We start from the raw sequence: 19,395 nt of genomic DNA, 5'->3' as shown, positions 1-19,395 counted from the left end.
TCGATAAAACCGGCTTTATAATAAATATAATCGGGTTAATACTCGTTATAATACGCGCCGAGCGGCGTAGAAAAGCGAAATTAATTTAACTTAATAATTAAAAATAAATAACGGCGATTAAATGTATTAATTCGTAAAGCTAGTGTATTTCGCCGTTTTTAATCGTTTAAAATTAATATTACCTCGCGAACTAGTCTCGCGAAACCGATTTACCGGGCGACTAAGTAATTAAGCCGACTTTTAATAGCTAGATTAATAACGAAATAAACTTAAATTAAATTAAGCACTTTAATAAATATATTAAAGCGTAAACGAAAGGTTCCCACCGCTTTTTAATTATTAACAGCTACGAAAACTATATTTCGACCGAATTCGAGATATATTACTAAGATAATAATATTATCACACTCGGTATACCTCTCTATTTATCTTACCTACTCTAACTACTCGATATAATACTTTATTCGGCTTTAAAGCGTGCTTATTTAAAAAAAATCGAGCTATTTATTAAGGCCTCGATAAATTACATTACGAAGCTCGAGTTTTTTATCGCTTTTAAAGCCGCGCATTTCGCTATTTTTACGAAAAATAATATTAAATCCGAATTTAGCGTTTCTAATTTAATCCCTTATAATCTCGACGAAATAATTAATAAATTAAATATACGTCTCTAAACGCTTACACTTAACCTATTTTATTTAAAGACGGCTAATACTTACGACCCTTAAACGCCGTTTAACTTTTAATAGATAATTAAACACTTTACTTATATTAAAAAAGGGTATTTACTTATTAAAAAAGCTCTTTAACGCCGATTTTAAATACAGTAAATTAAATAGCGAAAAGTATAATTAAAATAACTTATAAAATAACCTTTATACGCGATAAAATATATATATTAAAAGAGGTTAATTTAACACTTTTTAAACGCCGGAAAACTAAAAAGTCGCGAATTTAGCTTAGAGGAGCTTTTACTATTAAAGAATCTCAGCAGCTACAGGACGAAAAGGTAAAAAGGAAGCGTTCAGCGCCCGATAAAAATAAAAATAGGGGTTCATCGAAGCAGAGGGCGACCGGTAAAAAGCGTTATAGTATTTACGGCGAAACAGGTCATAATGCACGAATATATAAAAAAGATATAAAATTAAGCGAAAAATCGAATAACGAGTAATTTTAATTAATTTTAAGCGTTATAATTAAATTAATTTATATAAAAAAGTCGAAAAGTGAAAAAAATACGTCGTTAAGTAATATACGTCGCGTAGTAATAAACCACGTTAATATATTAATAAAATAACTTTATTAATATATAATTATATTAAAAACTTAATATAACGTTAAAAAATCTATTTTTATCGAAAATTAATATATTAAAAGTAAATTTAATCTCTAAAATTAATAATCTTTTAAAGAGGGACGTATACTCAGTGAAATAAAGTTTAGGTAGACACTTACCCACTATTTGCCATCTGGTTGCCATAGATGTACTCTACTCACCTTAAAAGTCCAAAGCTGCTACCATAAGCCAACTAAATTCAAAGTGTTACTTTAACTGCAGCAACTGGAAATGCTTCCACACTGAGTCGATTTTTGACACTCGGATAACTGTTTATTCCATTATTAGTCAACGACTCGGAAAGCGTTTATTCCAGTGTACAATTAATCTGCAGTCGCTGCCTGCGTCAATCGGATCCAGCCTTTTCCAACCTCACCAACGCGATACCCGACCGCGCGCCATGTTGTTGGAAGAGCAGCGCTTTTTGCACGAGGACCTCGAGCGTCTGGAACAGGGCATCGCAGACCGCATCGGCGAAGAGCCCAAAAACGTAAGTTACTACAGATTACACCATCCTCTGCATCGCAGAGCTAACCGAGACGCTTCTTTTCAGATTCGCGATCGCCTCACACGGGACCACCAGGTCTCCGAGTTCCTGGACCGCATAGCCTCCCAGTCGTCCAAGCTCCTCGAGATCTACCGCGATGCCGACGGCGCGCGCTCCAAAGAGATCCAGCAGATCGGCAGCGGCGACCCCATGGAGGAGTTCCACAAGCAGCTGGCCGAGATCAAGAGCTTCCACACACGATACCCCAACGAGCCCGTCGAGAACCTCGAGCGCGCCTACCGACCCCGGAAGCCCACCGAGGCCGAAGCTGCCCAGCCGTCCGTGGTCGACTCCCTCTTCACCGGCGAGGAGGCGTTCGGCCGCTTCTTCGATCTCCATACGTGCCACGAGGCGTACCTCAACCTCCACAACGCGAAGCGCCTGAGCTATCTACAGTATCTGGATGTTTTCGACAACTTCTCACCAGGGGCCGGAGGGTTGAAACGGGGCGAGAAACTGACGGACCAGTACTTCCGATATGCCGGGCTCGTATCACAATACCTGGAGGACTTTATGCGGAGAACTCGGCCCCTCGAGAATGTCGACAAAGTCCTGGCCGATTTCGACAGGGAGTTCGACGAGGCGTGGGAGAAGGACGACGTAGAGGGATGGAAATCAGAGACCGTGGCTGTCTCGACTTCTGGCGTGTCGCGCCAGCTCAGCTCGGCCGAGGCCGTATACTGCGAGGACTGCGAAAAGGAGTTCAAGAACGAGAATGTCTACAAGGGCCACTTGTCGGGGAAGAAACACGTCAGAGCCGCTGCCGACCGCAAGAAGAGGATAGAGGAGAACACAGAGATGGGCGGCACCTCCGAGGGCGACAACAGGGGAGGAGTATCTGCGACGAGGCTGAAGGAGCGCGCGATTGCCGAGCGCGAACACCGCGTCAAGCGCCTCGCGTCGGCCATGAGCACCGAGCGCAGCGACACCCGCGTCAACGTCGAGCGGAAGCAAGGTATGACGGAACGCGAGCGCCAGCAGGAGCTCGAGAACCTGTTCAGCGCCACGGTGGAGACGCAACCCGCCGAGCAGGGCGAGGGCGAGGAGGGCGAGGACGACGACGACCGGTTCTACAACCCCCTCAAGCTGCCCCTGGCGTGGGACGGCAAGCCGATTCCCTACTGGCTCTACAAGCTCCACGGCCTCGGCGTCGAATTCTCCTGCGAGGTCTGCGGCAACTTTGTCTACATGGGCCGGAGGGCCTTCGATAAGCATTTTAATGAAGCGCGACACATCTACGGCCTCAAGTGCCTCGGCATCACCAACACGTCGCTGTTCCGGGACATCACGGGCATCGACGAGGCCTTGCGGCTATGGGAGAAGATCCAGAAAGACAAGAAGAAGGACAAGATTGACGATGGCGCCATGGTGCAGATGGAGGATGCCGACGGCAACGTGATGCCGGAAAAGGTGTACTATGACTTACAGAAGCAGGGTCTCTTGTAATTATCCCCTTGGTATAATGGTTTCCGTCCATTATCGACAGGCCGTTTTATGCAACCAGGCATTATATCTAGTGGAATAAACAGTATTCCAGTGACATTTGATGACCCCAAAGTCTCCAGTAAGAAAGAATAATATGGTGGGAGCGGCCCGTTTGCCATCAAGGGCATTTCAGTCGATGGCATTCTAGAGGGCTTCTGCGATTCGATTTCAAGGACTGTAAGTAGTTTGAGGGCTGTATAAGCACAACGGTCCAAAACGTTGATCCCGCTGAATCATGTCCAATGAGATAACATGGCCTGTCGATTATTCAAGGGAAGTGTCGGTTATCCCACCGGATTAGAGCATACCAGTAATATACCATTCTTGCCCCAATTGTTGGTAAGCAACTGGTGATACCCTCATCCCAGAGCCAGTGTTCGGTGCCGATCCAGGCAAGCCTGTGCTGGCTCGTTTATGTTCTCGCCACATTACCCGCGGATAATGAAGTGACGCCAAACAAGGCAATATCCCAAGATGATGCCTTTATCCGGCAATGTTGCAGATGTAGTTATGTGTTACTCGAAATCCCTGCTCTGGTCTTTCCAATGAGTCATGCATTCGGATCACGAGATTGTCCACGTTTCAGTAGACGACGAAGCGGTTTTACGACCCCGAGTCGGAGCAGGCCAAGCAAGGCCACATCACTCAGCAACATTAGCAGTAGCAGCAGCCGGCTAAGTATGCAGTAATACAGAAATATTGACAGGCAATCAACGGGAGTCCTACGAAGGGCACAAACCAGGTAGATGACAAGGAGGCTAAGGAGACTGCGGTCTCTAAAGGGGGAGTCGAGTACAGACAGTTAGAGGGCCAAGAAATAACGCGATCCTGGGGTCACTGTGCAGTTATCAGCATTCACCATGACCTGTAGATGACATAGTTGGCACGTCTCTTCAAATAGTCACTTGTTCTCATGATCAGGAGCTTAGTTTGTATTATGAACATGCGATCTTTGTATAGATAGGTATATTCTTGTCATAACCCGTTAATTCCAAACCCAACACGGAACGCCTTTGTTGTCCTGCCTCATTCATCAAGTTAAGTAAACATTATGTGTGGACCTCCTTTCCACGTCTTCTCTAATTACTCTGATAGAACAAGTGTATCCTTCTAGTCTTTCCGTCTCTTCGTTAAAAGAACATGCCATTCGTAATCATGGGAAAGAAAAGGCAACTTAGAACATCATCAGGGTGCCGGCCACAAAGCTCACCAATGCAACCACGAGGCCCCCGCGAGCACTGATTCCAGCGCCCGCGTTCTTGTCTTCCTCGTCGCCGCCGCTTGCGCCCTCGGGCCCTACTGTCGAGCCGACGCCTGGCGACTGTTCCACGAAGGCAGCGCAGGCGGTAGCATCGGCTTTCAAGCCCTCGCCAACCTTGTTGTTGAGGTTGGCCACAACTGCTTCGGAATCGCGCACCGAGATGGTGAGTGTGCCGTCTGACTCGACTGATGCGGTTTCGTCGTCGTCGTGGACCTGGGACGGTGTTCCATCGTTGTTCTTTTCGTAGCTAATGCCGTTCCAGACCGTCTTGTCCGTGGCGTCGGCACCCTCGCTAGTCAGGCGTGCAAGATGCATCTGCTTGCCCGAAAGCGACTTGGGGAGCGAAACCTTGATGTCCAGGCTCGGCTTGTCGGATGCCGAAACGTTGGCGGGCTTGCTGTTGATGGCAACTACGGAGGCGAGCTGGCCGGCCTGGTATACTGAGTATACCTTGACATAGCCCTTGTAGCCACCCGGGTAGCTCTTGGGCTCTATGTGGTAGACCTGCGCGTTGCAGGTAGGGCCGATGACTTGGTCGAAAGCAGCATAACTGTAGTACAGGGGTCGCACAAAGGGCTGGCGTCCGTATCTCTCGACAGGCTGCCAGGCACTGGCGTTGCTGTTGTCTGTCATGTGGAATTGAACCGAGGTGATGTTCAGCGTAGCAGCGTAGAGGAAGAAGTTGAGAGACCAAAGGGCGGCGCCGAAGGTGTTGGTGATGCCTTCCATGCCAATAGGACCGACGACGCCCATCTCACGGAGTGCGTAAGGGTAGCCCGTTGCGTGGGCTTGATCGATCTGCTCTTCCCAAGCCTCGAACTGGTCCTCGGTCGTCGACAACTGCATGAAGTGGTCCATGGTGAGCGCATAAGTAGAAACACCGATATAATAGTAGTAGTCATGCTGGTTCCAGCTCTTGATGTAAGGCGCGGAGGAATCTGGCGCGTTGGCAGTAATGCCATGAGTGGTCATATCCTTGATCTCGAAAGTAGTGCCAATGGTCGACGCCGTGCAAGATGTTTCGAAGAAGTCGCTGGAGATGTTGTTGGGCTTCAAGACCTGCTTATATACGGCCTCCGCTCTTTTGAGCCACTGTTCGGAGTAGACCTTGGCGTCCCAGGCACCCGTGCGGAAGCCGTTCTGGCCGTACAGATCAGGCTCGTTTCCGATCTCGAATGACACCAGGTTCAGGTTCTTGCACCTGTCAACGACCTGCTGAGCTGTCGTGGTGATTTGCTCGATATAGTCATCTTCCATATAGGCCAAGCTCAGGCCCCAAGTGACGGGCGTGCCTTTCGGCAAGCGGTTGGCTACATCGAAATAGTGCGGGCCGATGATAAACTCGTCCGTGGGGAAGTTGCCTTGCCCCTTGGGGTCGGGGTTCTTCTTCCAGTTCCATTGGTCTTGGTCCTCGCGATAAATCATAGTATCTGCCGTGTTTCCGCCTATGCGGAAGTGTGGCGGCCGGCCGGTGATTTTCACGAGGTTGTCGACCAGGTTGAGTGTCAACTTGTTGGGTTCGTCTTGGCCCATGAAGGAGAATAGGTTGGACGGCTCAATGCCGAAGCCGGCAAACGAGGGATCGACATATGCCGATGCGCCCAGAGGCGTGCGGTCGGAGACTGTCACGGATAGGGCATCGTTTGCTAGAGCCGAAAGGAAGCAGTGGCCTGCAACGAGAGTGCGAGCGAGTTTCGACATGGCGGTGCTGAGTGACGGCGAAATCTAGGGAGGCAGGCAATAGGAAAGAATGGAATGAGGATTCTTCGCTGAACGAACAACACACACGCATGCAATATACCCAAGAAAACAGGACCAATCACGGGGAGTAATGAAGACGAGAACTTCAGAAGTAAAGATGGGCGGAATCGCGAGGTATTAGAAGCTCAGAAAACTAGCGACCGAATCTGGCCATCGAGCAGAGAAAGAACGCGAAACTTGGCCGTGTCAAGGCCATCCATCCCCACTCATGGTTCCTTTGAAAGGATTGCGATTGCGTAGGTAGTTTGGGAAAGAGTAGATGCGATCCCAGCAGCCCAGCTTGCTATCCTGGCTCCTGGCCTGCATGGAGTCTGCAGATTCAACAAACCTTGGCCTGAGAGCCACATGGGGGAGGGTGACGCAGACGTCTTCATCGTGGCAGCGGGTGTGGCATCGCATCGTGGAGGGCAAGCAGAGGGCAGGCATTGCCCCGACGTTGCTCAACCTCCGCCTTTCTCGTCATGATAAGTGGGAAGCGGTAAATTGTGAATCGCCAATCGATGTTTCCCTTGCTGAAACGAATGCGTCCTTGGCCGGCCAAATAGCCAATTGGTGACGTCAAAGCCCGGCCCGCAAGGCTGGGCCCTCTGGCAGTACTCTGGGCCCTCCTCCCGTAGGCGGTTAGGTAGTCGCAAAAGCAAGGTTACAGCAGCCATCAGTGGGCCTAGATCGGCAAAGGACAGGGCTAAATTTAGTGGGCTCCGTGCCGGCATATCCTGGGCAGGCACCACTACAAGTACCTTACTGTGCTGGACTCCTTACTCGCTCCATACCGCTGAAGCCGCACCTTAGCTTGGCTGCTTGAGCGCTTTAGCTTTGCAGCTGCTTCTGCTTCTGCTCCGGTCGGGCCACGGCATGAGAAATGCGAACTCAATTGGAGCCCCAACCACCAGGTTCCTATTATTATTATTATCCTTATCCTTATCCTCTGGCCTGGCACTGCTTGATCCCCCTTGTGCCATAGTATCCATTGATTACTCACACAGGTAGCACGTATGTAACTTGGCAACGACCACGGAGTAATTGCAATCCGGCAGTTGCAACCCGGTTGCACAATGTTGCATTCCAAGTCATAGGTAGTCATCATCCCAAGTCAGTCATCCCTTCATATGTCATAACCAGCACGGCAGGGCATTGCTGTCCCCTCCAGCTCAAGCAGGCGGCTGACGAGGACCCCTGTTTCTCTTCCGATACGGATGATGGTTATGCTCATTCCGGCTTCTCTTCGTAGTCGCCGGCTGCGGAGGTCGGACGACGACATGCATCGGGACCTGGACATCGACTTTCTGGCCCGAGCCGAGGGTGGCCGATTCGGAAGAGGCCATGCTTCGTCCTCCATCTGCCGTCAGACGCTTTCTGATCTGTCATCGCGAGTCGATTAGTATGCCATACGAATTTGGCACCGTCATGTTACTTACACTAATCTTCAAGTATCCGTTACCCAGTGGCTGCACTGTTTGGTCGTACGAATAGGGTAACTCGGTCAGGGCCGTGGGACTGAACATGAGTGCCTGACCAGTGCGCAGCTTCACAATGGTCTTGAACAGATCATTGGAATCACCGGAATCATGTTTGTTGGCACCGGCCAGATGCTTCTTCAAGATGTCGTACCATGCCGGTGACAGGAAACGGTGCACAAACGTGACGTTGGCTAGATCGACCAATTCAGGCGATAGGGTGGGTTCCTGCGTGGCAATGAATACCCGCGTTCCCGTGTGACGCTGCTGACGGATGATGGAGGTGAGATCCGAAGTAAGCACACGTGCCTCGCCAGTTTGAACCAGGAACTGCCAGATATCTCGATTAGTATTGAAACATTTCTCGTCTTTATTACCTCTCGAGTACTTACCTTGTGTGCTTCATCCATGGCAACGACACGGCCACATTGGGAGGGACTCTTGAGAAAAATTGAGAGGCAAATGGCGAAGAGGATGCAGGCATCATCCGAACTGATCTGAGGGTCACTCAGATCGAGGATGGTGATTGTGCCCGGCTTGAATGCCCAAATATCCTCGCTCGCAGGTGCAGGTCTTGTGCTCGTTGTATGATGGCCAGGCGCGATGAAACTATCGATCAGTTGCAATCGCATCTTCAAGGGAGTCTCTTGGCCTCGGAGCCACGGGAACTGATCGATACGCTGGCGGAATTTTGTGAACGTAAAGTTCTGAGGACCCTCCATGGCCATCTCTCGGATCAAGTTTCTGACAACGTCCACGTATAGAGGGGTGTTGCTTGCCTTTGGGTCGACGGCCATGAGCTTCATCATGTTGGAGACGTCAAGGTGATCCTCCTTCAGATACAGAGGGAGAACTTTGGGCCGAGGGTGGTCGGGCGGCAGGCCTGGCAGCTCAGTGTACATCTTCTTCATCGCCCAGATGTGGGATGGTGAGACCAGCACGTTGACGGGCACATCACGAGAACAAAGATAGGCCGCCTCACACAGCTGCGTGTTGTTGTACCCCGAATTATTGTCGTAGTGCAGGACCAACGCAGACATGGGATATGGCAGCTGACCGGCGTCGTTGTTGGCCATAACCGAGTTTTCTAGAAGACAGCTGAGGGTATGGCTCTTGCCAGCTCCCTGCGAGCCACAGATGAAGGCAGACCAGGGGATATTGAGATTCGTCATGGCCAGGCGGTTTTCGAGCGCAATAGGTGGCGATCCAGGCATGCTTCGAACATTGCCAATCAGGGCGAACTGCGGAATAAGTACTGACATGGCGCCAGGATCGAGCGACAAGGCATCGCTGACATGGTTGGCTGCGCCTGTCGTAAAAATCGGGGCGTTGGTCAAAGCATCAACCTGATCTTGCGCGTTCATGAAAGACTCCGTGGCATCACCATCATCTTCCTCAATGCCATCGTCACGCAGGAAGTGGCCGAATCTCGCAAGGATGGGGTTTGGGGCAGGCATAGGAGGTCTGTTGGGCGGCTCTTGGTGAGGCGGCTCCCCATTATCGACGGCACCTGGTTGGAGGGTGGCCATGGTTGCCCGCGAAGCGCTGTGAAGGATGGAAGGAAAGCAGAAAAATGGTTGGTCTGTCTTGATTTGGAGGGCGGGAGAAGCAGTGGGAGAGCGTGGCAGATTGTTTGATTGTTTGTTTATGAGGGTCTGGGGAAAGAGCGGCTCCGGTCCTGCCAGTTCGTGTTGGTGTCGTTACTTGCCTAAGGGATCCAAACCGCGGGACGTTTACACCACGCGGGGCACACTGCTGTTCAACACCTGGTGTACACTGGGATAATCGCTTACAGTTGGCAAGCGCTGGAATAATAATGAAGATTGAAAGGAATAAACATTGATACGTCGAGTTATTCCAAGTGTTAATGGCATATATTTCGGTGAATGCCTTAGGTAGGTATAATCGACATTCTGAAGCCTTTATCTGGGTATGGAAGTATTGCTAGATGTCCTAGATGCAGTTCAAACATTAATCCGAGGCGGCTTCTTTTGCTGTGGTGGTGATTCTCATTGATCTAATCTACATAGTTCATGTTGTACCTATTTCCAGTGGAGGCGACTGAGATGTAGGCCTGAAGTATTGGTAGACGACATGGTTTCTTTATGAAGCGCCGATGTATATATGTTACCATCTGTATCTTTGAACGTCACCTTGTTGAGGCGAATATCTATCTTTGTTGGGTGGTAGATGTAACCTGGGATGCTATTTACATATATTGGCACGCTCATTAGTAGCCGAGTAGGCAGTATTGGGATACCATTCATCTACGCCTTCACGACAACCTCATTCGGCACCCTGGCACTCTTTCAAGGTACCAAGGAAACGGCCTCTCATGGCGTTCGCAGCACCTCAAGTATAAGATATTAAGATGCACAGTTCATGGGGTATTGGCTGGAGTTCGATAGATAGGCCTCGACACCCCAGGCAGAAAATCGTATGCCGAATTCCGCCTTGCTTCCAAGTCGGCACGGGGAGCGGAAGCTTTGATTTGGTCTCTGAATACCTACCAACGGCCAATTTCCTCCGCAGCCGAGTCCCCAAGTCAACAGGGCGGCACCAGTACCAGAGCACAGCCGGGTTTGTGCCAAGAAGGTCCAAGGTGCCGCGATATGTTGAAGCATGACACTCGAAACATCCCCACCCATTGCACCTCCTGCTCACAGGCCAGGGCCAAAACGCCTAGCAAGACTACCCAGGCAACAAGGGACCCATGAAGAAGAAAAGGCATAATTGGGAGAAAATGCTCAGAGTAGTGGTGTCCATTTACCAAGTATAAACCCATTGATTGCTTGTTGTCGTGTTTCTTTGATCCCCGCGAATTGCACGACCAACAAGACAGCAGATGCACAACTGCCTGCTTCTGGCGGCAGCTGCATGACCAGCGAGCGATCGTTCAGGGAATTTCTGCGGGGGAATATGGGAAGTAAGACATGTGTGCATGTATAAATAGGAACTCTCTGAATCCTCTGTCTCGGGGTTCGTCGGTTTGAGCTGGCATGAAGGGATGGGACTAAAACCTCTCGGCCCTGAGCTGAAGATGACAGGCAAAACCCTAATTCGGCTTCAAGATGAGAAACGGCATGTAAAAAGAAGCAGGAAAAGTAGGGGAAGTAACCCTGTGGTTAAGGGGCCCTTGTCCTATCTATCCCCTTCGCTGAAGTATCCCGCCATCTTCAGATCCCCAACACTTCATATTCACTTCCGCCGAGCCGCTGCTTCTCTAGACCCCGGCCCGCACACTCGACAGCTAATCTGGGGCAATTCTGAATTCTATCAAGCCGTCAAACCCACAATCTTTGGGGTGGCAGAAATCACCTCCAAAGGTGAAACTATCGACTCTACTGAGTTCCGGATGGGGTTGCTTTGTCACCACACCATCACCATTCGCACAAGTTCTGCCGAACCCCCTCCTGGCGGTCACCTACCGTAAGGCATGTTATCAATTCGCCACCGAGTGGAAGTAAACGAGCACCTCATGTACCCTACTATCGCGTACATGCCATAACATGACAATGGGCGCGAGGGACCAACATTTAGAATTGCTCGCCCTACAATCATAGAAACAAATCATAGTACAGAGAACGCGTTGCGATTGGTGTAGTAGAACTATATTCACTCCGCCTCTGAGTTACTTGAACAAAACCTCCTCGAGACGCTGTCATCTCCGGCCCAGCCATGTAATCATACACATGTAATTCCGCCTCCGATGATGCAGTGGAAAAATCAGTCCGCAGCCATGTTCAGCTGACACGGGTATGTAGTAATGCAACGCCCCCTGAGATCTAAATATGAACGACCACATGCACCAAGCAAACAAAACTCCTAGCGCCGTCCGTCCGTACAGTCGTTTTCACTTTCAGTCGGAATCCATCATAGCCATATTGTCCCGTTCGGCCTCGAAACTCTCGGCCGAGATTGCTCCCCTTTTGGCGCCGTCGCCGTCGTCGTCGTCAGCATTCGTAAAGTCCAGCATTATTCGATCGACGTCCTTATTGTCTTGTTCATCCGGTGCCTGCGTGATGCCACGTCCCATGCTTCCAGAGGCGCGCCTCAGACCCTCTGCGCTCCAGACATCGGGCCCAAAGAGCTCTTCGGCCTTGCGGCGTCCATTTTCCGTGCGGCCCAAAATCTCAAGGGCTTTAGCCTTGCTAATCTCGCCATGCGGATTCATCCCATCGTCATGGCCGCTCAACAGGCGTTCCTCCAAAGACAGGGGTTCGCGATCGGTGGCCATGAGTCTGGGACCCGGCCCATTGGTGCCAGCGCTCATAAAAAGTCAGGGTGCAGGCCCGGGCCGGAACCGTCGACATCCATGGGGTCACCCCTCGAAGGGCGGAACCAGGCCTACTAGACGAAGTTGAGTCCGGGCCACGAGGAGGATGACCATGCGCGGTGCTCGTCAAGGCCGCAGGTGTCGAAGGTTGCGATCCTCGGCCAAAAAAGTGTTGGCTTCCGGAACCATAGGAATGGTTTGAGGGGCTAGTGGCATTAGGGGGTACCCAGGTGGGTTGGCACCGGGCGAGTGTTGCGCAGCCAATGCGGCTTCGGCATTCATCTGCTTGCGCTTCAGACTCAGGGCCTTGCCCTTGATGCTGTCTGGCAGATCTTCCGGGTCTTCGACGCCATGTTGGTTTAAGATCCTTTGTAGCTTAGTGGGCCGTGGTTTGCGAGTGCTCTTGGACACTTCCAGTATGGGCGGCGGCTCAGGTGCCACGGGACTCCACTTGTGCAGCTCTTGGCGGAAGAAGTTGGTCTCATCGGCGAGCAGGATCTCGGCGCCCTCGATTTTGCGTAGGTAAAACCTCTGTGTCTCGGCTTCATTCGCGGTAATCATAATCGGATTGCAGTACACCGAAATGGCTTGCCTGAAGTCTTGGGCGTTGTCGATTATCTTCCGCAGAACCTCTTCCTCCTCGGGTTGGAAAGGCAAGTTGGCAATCTCGTCCTGCCAAGACAGGAGATCTTCCAGTTTAGGCCGAGCGGCGTCACGAGGGATCTTGACGCGCCAGTCGCAGATTGGGCAAGTGTATTTGTCCTCTTCCTTGACCTTCCCACGAGCAATCTTCAGACATTTGCCGTGATACCATTCATGACATAATTCGCATTCGATCATCATGCCCGCCTCGCTCCGGCGGCAGATACAAAATACATCCCTGCCCTCGGACGAGTCATTCCAAGCTCGGCTGGCCTTGGCATCCCGCTCTTCGCTAGGAGCTCGAGAGGACGGTTCCGCTGGCAGCCTGGGCTTGTCGTTGGAAATATCGAAGCAATCCATGTTCCGGTCAAGCACGTAGTCCATGTGCGACTTGAGGATATGCAATGGCGCATTCGTCTTGCCGAAAAGCTTCTTGCCTTTTCGCATCCAATCTTCGTGGCGTTTCTGCTCCTTTTCAAGGTCGAGCGTGCCGGTGGGCTTGGAGTTGAGGTCTTCCAGCTTTTTCATGATCTCTGCAACCTCCACGTACTTGGGACGCTTCGTGTAGTCTGGGTCCCTTGAGCGCTCGGTGATATCCAGTATTTGCTTGTGTGCCTCTCGTTGCTTGTGCAGGATCTGATCCACTGCTGCCAGCGTCTCTCGCGTAACAGGTATTTGGTTGTGCGAAACCTGGTTGGACAAGGCCTCTAGCTGAGGATAATGGATGATTTCCGCATTGATAAGCTCATGCGCCTTGGCTTCCCACTGCTGGCCGGCTTGCAGCTTCTCGGAGTAATATTTGTAATGGTCGTTGTACATGGGAACCTCCAGGTCGACACCCTCTTTGAAGATGTCCTTGACGTCGCCGAGGGTCATGAAGGTGAGACGGCTCTCGCGCGCCTTGGTGTTCCATTGTATTTGTTTGAGGAAATGGGCCAGCCGATCGATTTGGGGCAGATCGACATTGTAGCCCCGACCCTCCTCGAGCAACTCTTCAATGGTGCTGGCAGAATGAACGACCAGACGGTCAAGAGCGGCTTGCGCACGCGATCGGAAATCCTTGATGGCGTCGGCTCGCTCCGTCAGCTGGGTGATTTCAGGGCAATCAAACCCGATCGTGGTGGCTCGGTCGATCAGTTTCTCAATGTTCTCGATGCTTCGCATTTCGCGTTCCTTTTGGTCGTGGTGGGAGTTGCCTATGGACTTGCGCCCGCCGCTCTGCAAGAGTTTGTCGCTTTTACGCCGGTTTTGCTGCTTGCGCACCGTATAATTAGTCGCCTCTTCGACCCAGTCATTGCAATTGTCAACAAATTCCTTGAGCGTTGGCAAAGAGGGGAGGTCGTACGGAATGCGCTCCCCCTCAGAGAGTAAAGCGCGAAGCGACTTGAGTGAGGGTACGGAACCTTCGTCTAACGTCTTTTCGTATTTGTCTTCCCAGGCCTCCGGTACGTTGGCCTTGTCGGCGACCTTGCGATACATGGCGTCGAGGTCCTCGCTTTCCTTGCGGTAAAAAAGGATGTGGTCCTTGCCATTGAGCCGGTCGGCCTCGGGAAGGTCGCAACAGGCGTGCGATCCTGCGTGTTGTAGGCAAAGGACCTTGCCTGACGTTCTGCATTTGAATCTCGACAGGTAAGCATACGCCTTGCAATACGAACATTGGTACTCTTCTTCCGGGACATTCTTGTCAAGCAGCTGGTAGGTCAATGGGCAAGGTTCGTGGGTTTCCTCGGTCTTTACCGAGAGAATGCAGGTGTGCTGGTTGCCTTCGAGGTGCCTGCGCAGGAACTGATCGCGCTGTGCCATCTCTCGTTTGTGTATCCGCTCGAGAGCTGGTGCCAACCACTTGGCCGTCTGAATGCTCAGCCCAGTCGCCGTTCCCTCGGCCGCGGTCCACAGCAGCTCGTCGTGGGAAAAACAAGGTTGTTTGCGGAATTCCTGAAGCCGCTCAACCCCGGCAAGACCATACGGTTCCCAATCGCAAGGGGCGAAATTGACAGCCTCGTTGAAGTTGAAACCATGGTTGAAGCCGGCGTGGTAAGCCTGGGGGAATGTGATCACCATCTGGCCGGCCCGCTGGTCGAGGGCATAAACGCGGACGCCTGCTTTCTTCAGTTGCTCGGGGGTGAATAGGGTCACAAGTTGGAAGAGGAGGTCCGGCTGGGTCTCGAAAAGCTCGGGCACGGCTTCTCTTACGGCGTTCTCAAACCTCTCGGCATCCTCGCCAGGGATGCCGTACCACGTTTTGGTGGCACCAAAGTGTTGGTAGTTGGCCGAATAGGCGTAGTGGTCTTCGTTGTGCCAGCAGAAGGTGGAGAAGATCATGCCGACATACACCCAAGGCACAGTCATGCCTGATATATCCGTCTTGATATGCCTGAACAGAGACTCAGGGTGTAGTGGCAGAACGTTCAGGTTCCAGAAATCAGTCGAGTAGGGGTTATCCGGGTTACGTTCCGGGGTGGGAAAGCCAGACCCATGTGTGGTGCAATGGACATCGGCGCCGTATTCTACCTCGACCGTCTCCTCGATGCTTGCGACCAAACGCCAGAACTCCCTTTCGACGTCATCCTCCGTAACGGGGCGAGAGCAGTTCAACACGGGGTCGTAGGGCATCCGGTTCTCGAAGTAGCCTTGCTTGAAATCGGCGGCTTTCTCTTGGAATTGCCTCAAAGAGTAGAGACCACCTTCCTCGAATCCGAATTGGCCATCACCCACAAGGCATCGCGGGCAATTCCATTCATCGCCTGGTTTGGACTTCAGGGGAGGGTCGAGGCAAGCACCATGATAGCCATGATCGCATGACTCGCAGACTGCGATATAGCCGGCTTCTTCACCCTTGCCACAGGTCTGGCAGCGCTACAGTCCCACCAGTATCAGTATATTTCCAGAATGAAGTTTTCGTCAGCGAAAACCGTAGCCAATACTTACCTCACTGATATTGCCTCCTTCATCGCGAGGGATTCTGGGGGCCGAAGGTCGGAATAAAGACATATGTGAACCTGCTACAGTCGGCACTGCATCTGCAAATCATCCGCATTAGCTAGAATGCTCCGTACCAAAGCAATCACGACTTATGTCCGGTTTCGATTCCCTTCGTTGCCTGCAAAGCGACAGCTGGCTGCATGGCTACGCTTCTGCCCGGCACTCGTTGCAGGATGTCTACATCTTCCAATGTAGCAGCATTGACTGATGGCGGCAGATTCCATAAAAGGCAAACCACGAATACGCAGATACAAATCGAAAAGAAAAGAAACAACTCACCTTTTTTCAGCCGTTTACTACGGCGGCTCCCGGCTTCCGAATCATCCTTGTCGGTGACATGTTCTTTCTTCGACGAATCCAGGCTATCACAGCTCAGCTGTCGCTTCAGCGAGGTTGCAGCACCCAATGCAGTAGCTCTGAAATCAGGTGTGTTCTTTGCTGACGTCATTGGACTGCCGTACTGCTTCGGGGGTGTGAAGTTCTTGCTATCAACGGGAGTCGCGCGGTTAACACTGGCGAAGCCGGAATTGACAGCCGTGAATCCACCACCGCCACCGCCACCGCCCGAGTTGATGGCCGTGAATCCGCCGGATGTTGGGATTGCATCGGGCATAACCGTGTCGGCTTCTTGTTTGAGACCATTGGCGCCGATGCTGGCCTGCAAGGCGTCACTGGCATTCCGTGCTGGCGAGTCTCCTCGAAGACTGGATGGAGTCGCAACATTGGAACGCTTCACCGGGCTGGGAGCTGGGCTGGGGGTGAAGGGGCCACCATATTCGTACTCGAGCTGCTGATAGACGCCAGGCTTGGCTTGGCGAAGATAGTTTTCGTAAGGATTGAGCCACCTGTCGAAAGAGTTCTTAAGAGAGGTCGACAGCGACGACATGATCTTTCCACTGTATCCTAGATCTCGTCCAATCTCGGCCCATTTTTTTCATCTTGCAAACCTTGTCGAAGCCGCCACGCGCTTCCACGGCCTTCTTCAATCGATAAAGGTCAAGCGGCTTCTTGTCGACGTACGGCAATCGATTGAGATTGGTGCCTTGCTGCTTATGAAATTTGGCAAGCTGGTCGATATAGTTCATGTTCGCTCGAGTACCTATGATTCGCACGTATTAGCAGCTGCGGCGATCGGTGGCCACGGCTTCTGGGAATGGAGATGGGGAAAACGCACTGCCCTCCACCGAGTTTAACTCCTGCTTCCTTGTTCTAAAATGAAATTTCTGGTGAGATACATTAGTAGGTGTTTTCTTCGCGGCGGTCGAGGCTTTCTCGGGATGGGCCAATTCTCACCTCGGTATCAATCGCGAAGTCTGGGTTCCACGAGTCTGGCGGAATAATTTTGCAGATGCCAAATTTCTTCGCCTCGGGGCTGATTTTGCGAATATACTCGAAGGGATCCCGAAACTCTTCCTCCGTTGGACGGTACGTGGGCGCCTCCTCGAGTCCATGCGGACGGCTTCGCTTAATAGACTCGCGGCTCGCCGTAGGCTGGCCTCTTCGCTCGACTGATGTGAGGTCTAACGGAGCGCTGCGCATCGAACTCAGTGGTATTTGCGGGTTGGTTGGGTGGTATCCATTGCCTTGGATCTGCGTCGTTACTTTCGCTTTCGTGCCGTTGGTGGTGGAAGAGCCGATGGCTGGCGAGGCTCGAGAGCTCGCGGCGGCGCTGGCGGGAGCACTGCCGGCCATGGCGATGGGGACGGTCGGTGCCATGCCGGTGCAGTGTGACAGCTCTGGACCTTGTCGGAAAGGTACTGCGCGACGAGGTGAAGATCGGTTCGCGGTACGGGATGGTGTATACTGTTTACGAGACCGGCGTCAAGAAAATGGAAGTCGGAATTTGCGTCTCAGTCACAGTGCAGGCGCATTGCAAGCGATGTAACAGGTCACGCCTTCCAATAAGGGCTCTCTGGTAATTATTATGGAGAAGAGTCTCCGAGAAATCGCACTTTCCGCCGTAGCTGCAGCGTTGGAAAGCAAGGACGAATCCGCAGAAGCTTCTGTGTGCGAATACTGACTCGGGACGTAGAGAGGAAGAGGAGCTGGGTGGCAGCTTGGCGTGACTTGATTAAGATGGGAGTACCTATGGAGGCTGGAGCCTCAAAGAGCCGGCGTGCAGTGAAGTGGCTCAGTCAAGCCGGCCTCATTAGTGAGAGAACGATATAGGAAAGAAAAGAGAGGAGGAAGTCGATCCAAGCTCGCGATTATTCCTGGCTAACGGACGAGGAGGGAAAGTTGAGAGGAATACTGGGAGGGAGAAAGTAAGAGCCGGCGACGGAACGGGAATGGATCATGCAGAGGCGGACCAGCCCAGATACCTGGACCCACTGCCTGAATTGCTTGAATCGTTCGACCACCACCCCGTAGCCGACGCCTACAGCCAACATTGAACTACTGGACCTACTACTACTACTCCCAGTACTATTGCTGCACGCCTGTATACTTGTAAACCCAACCAATGCGAGGTATGAGGTTTGAATTCAGATGAACATCATCAGTAGGGCATTTCGGGTGAGCGATTGCTGCGATGTTGGAAATGGGGCAGCATCTGTTTAGAGTTGCTGGCTTTTCCTACGAGTTCGTTGTGTTTTAGCCCCAAAGCTCCAATTATATCATCACTAACACGACTACATGCAATTGGCCTCGTTCATGCAGGGCGAGGCCAAGGTAAGGAAATGCGCGTTCTTATTGTTTCTTTCTTTGGGCTTGGGTGGCCAGGTGCGTGCGTAGGTAGGCAAGTAGGTAAGAATGCCACCTTCGCATTGCGGCTAGACCGAAAGGGAGGTCAGCATGGACGGACGACGGGCGAGGTGGGAGGAGGTAGGAGGTCATCGAGGCTGGGGGCGACGGAACGGCAGGAACGGAGGTCCCAAGTAAGTCGGTACAAACGCAGCGCTGGGAACACGGTAAACCAGACCTCATTCAAAGGAAGTGGGCCATGAGATGCTTCCCCATCTCGCTCTCGTCCAATCCCATCCTGCTGAAATGGGGCTAAGATCTAAAATTATGCCGACCACGACTGATCTAGGTAGGTATGTACCACCCAGCATCTCATATTCCTCTTGACGTCTCTTTCGTGCCGTCAAGCTCTGTCTATCGACTTGTCAATAGGTATCATATCGTCACGAAGCGCTACATGCCATATACCTAGCGACAATTGCCAGTTCTCATTGCTGGCAATGCAGAGTTTTGCCCGATCACCTGTGTGAACGCACGCACTGCCGGACTCCCCAATCCCATCCATATGTGCCCCATGCATGGCCAGGCTGATGCGACATGTAAAGCTGGGCCACCTAACCAAATCACGATAAGTCAAGGTACGCATTCACCGTCGCGATTGAACGTGAACCCCCTTCCGATCGGGTTTCTTGAAGAAACAACCACTGCATTGAGTCTCTTGTGTAGAATACCTACTCAATGCAAAGAGCTGGGAGGCAAGCACTTTTTTTCTGCCAAGGTTTGCTCCCTACCCAGGCAAACTTGAAGCGACAGCTTGCAACTGAAGCCTGCTTCCGTCAGAGAATCGCATGAGCCCTTTTCTAGGGATGAGGGTTCGAGGCGTTCAGGGGTCTGGACCCATTCCCAACGTCAAGTCGTCCTGGATTGGCTGCAGCCTCACATATAGCCTAGTCGCCCCCGAACGCT

At 51.8% G+C, this 19,395-nt stretch overlaps 4 protein-coding genes across 4 annotated transcripts; 1 reads left to right on the top strand and 3 right to left on the bottom strand.

Moving 5' to 3' along the window:
- Window positions 1-1,736: 1,736 nt before the first annotated feature.
- On the top strand, window positions 1,737-3,329 carry PG997_013517 (uncharacterized protein; the record flags this gene model as incomplete). The annotated part of the gene is made up of 2 exons (XM_066817831.1): window positions 1,737-1,826; window positions 1,890-3,329. The coding sequence occupies 2 exons, from the start codon at window positions 1,737-1,739 to the stop codon at window positions 3,327-3,329; spliced, it is 1,530 nt and encodes a 509-aa protein (XP_066663523.1).
- Window positions 3,330-4,542: 1,213 nt separating this feature from the next.
- On the bottom strand, window positions 4,543-6,330 carry PG997_013516 (beta-glucuronidase; the record flags this gene model as incomplete). Its single annotated transcript, XM_066817830.1, has 1 exon — window positions 4,543-6,330. One exon carries the CDS (start codon window positions 6,328-6,330, stop codon window positions 4,543-4,545), a length of 1,788 nt encoding a protein of 595 aa, XP_066663522.1.
- A 1,211-nt stretch (window positions 6,331-7,541) lies between these two features.
- PG997_013515 (uncharacterized protein) lies at window positions 7,542-9,376 on the bottom strand (the record flags this gene model as incomplete). The annotated part of the gene is made up of 3 exons (XM_066817829.1): window positions 7,542-7,751; window positions 7,809-8,177; window positions 8,240-9,376. The coding sequence occupies 3 exons, from the start codon at window positions 9,374-9,376 to the stop codon at window positions 7,542-7,544; spliced, it is 1,716 nt and encodes a 571-aa protein (XP_066663521.1).
- Window positions 9,377-11,706: 2,330 nt separating this feature from the next.
- On the bottom strand, window positions 11,707-17,463 carry PG997_013514 (Lid2 complex component lid2; the record flags this gene model as incomplete). Its single annotated transcript, XM_066817828.1, has 8 exons — window positions 11,707-12,115; window positions 12,199-12,279; window positions 12,350-15,621; window positions 15,694-15,785; window positions 16,027-16,636; window positions 16,695-16,846; window positions 16,922-16,970; window positions 17,041-17,463. 8 exons carry the CDS (start codon window positions 17,461-17,463, stop codon window positions 11,707-11,709), a joined length of 5,088 nt encoding a protein of 1,695 aa, XP_066663520.1.
- Between the last annotated feature and the right edge of the window lie 1,932 nt (window positions 17,464-19,395).

This window comes from Apiospora hydei (assembly GCF_038363865.1).
Source record: "Apiospora hydei strain CBS 114990 chromosome Unknown utg000009l_segment0_segment0, whole genome shotgun sequence".
NCBI classification, from domain to species: Eukaryota; Fungi; Ascomycota; class Sordariomycetes; order Amphisphaeriales; family Apiosporaceae; genus Apiospora; species Apiospora hydei.
Note: the sequence above shows the minus strand (reverse complement) of the source record. Positions and strands in the feature narration are given on the sequence as shown.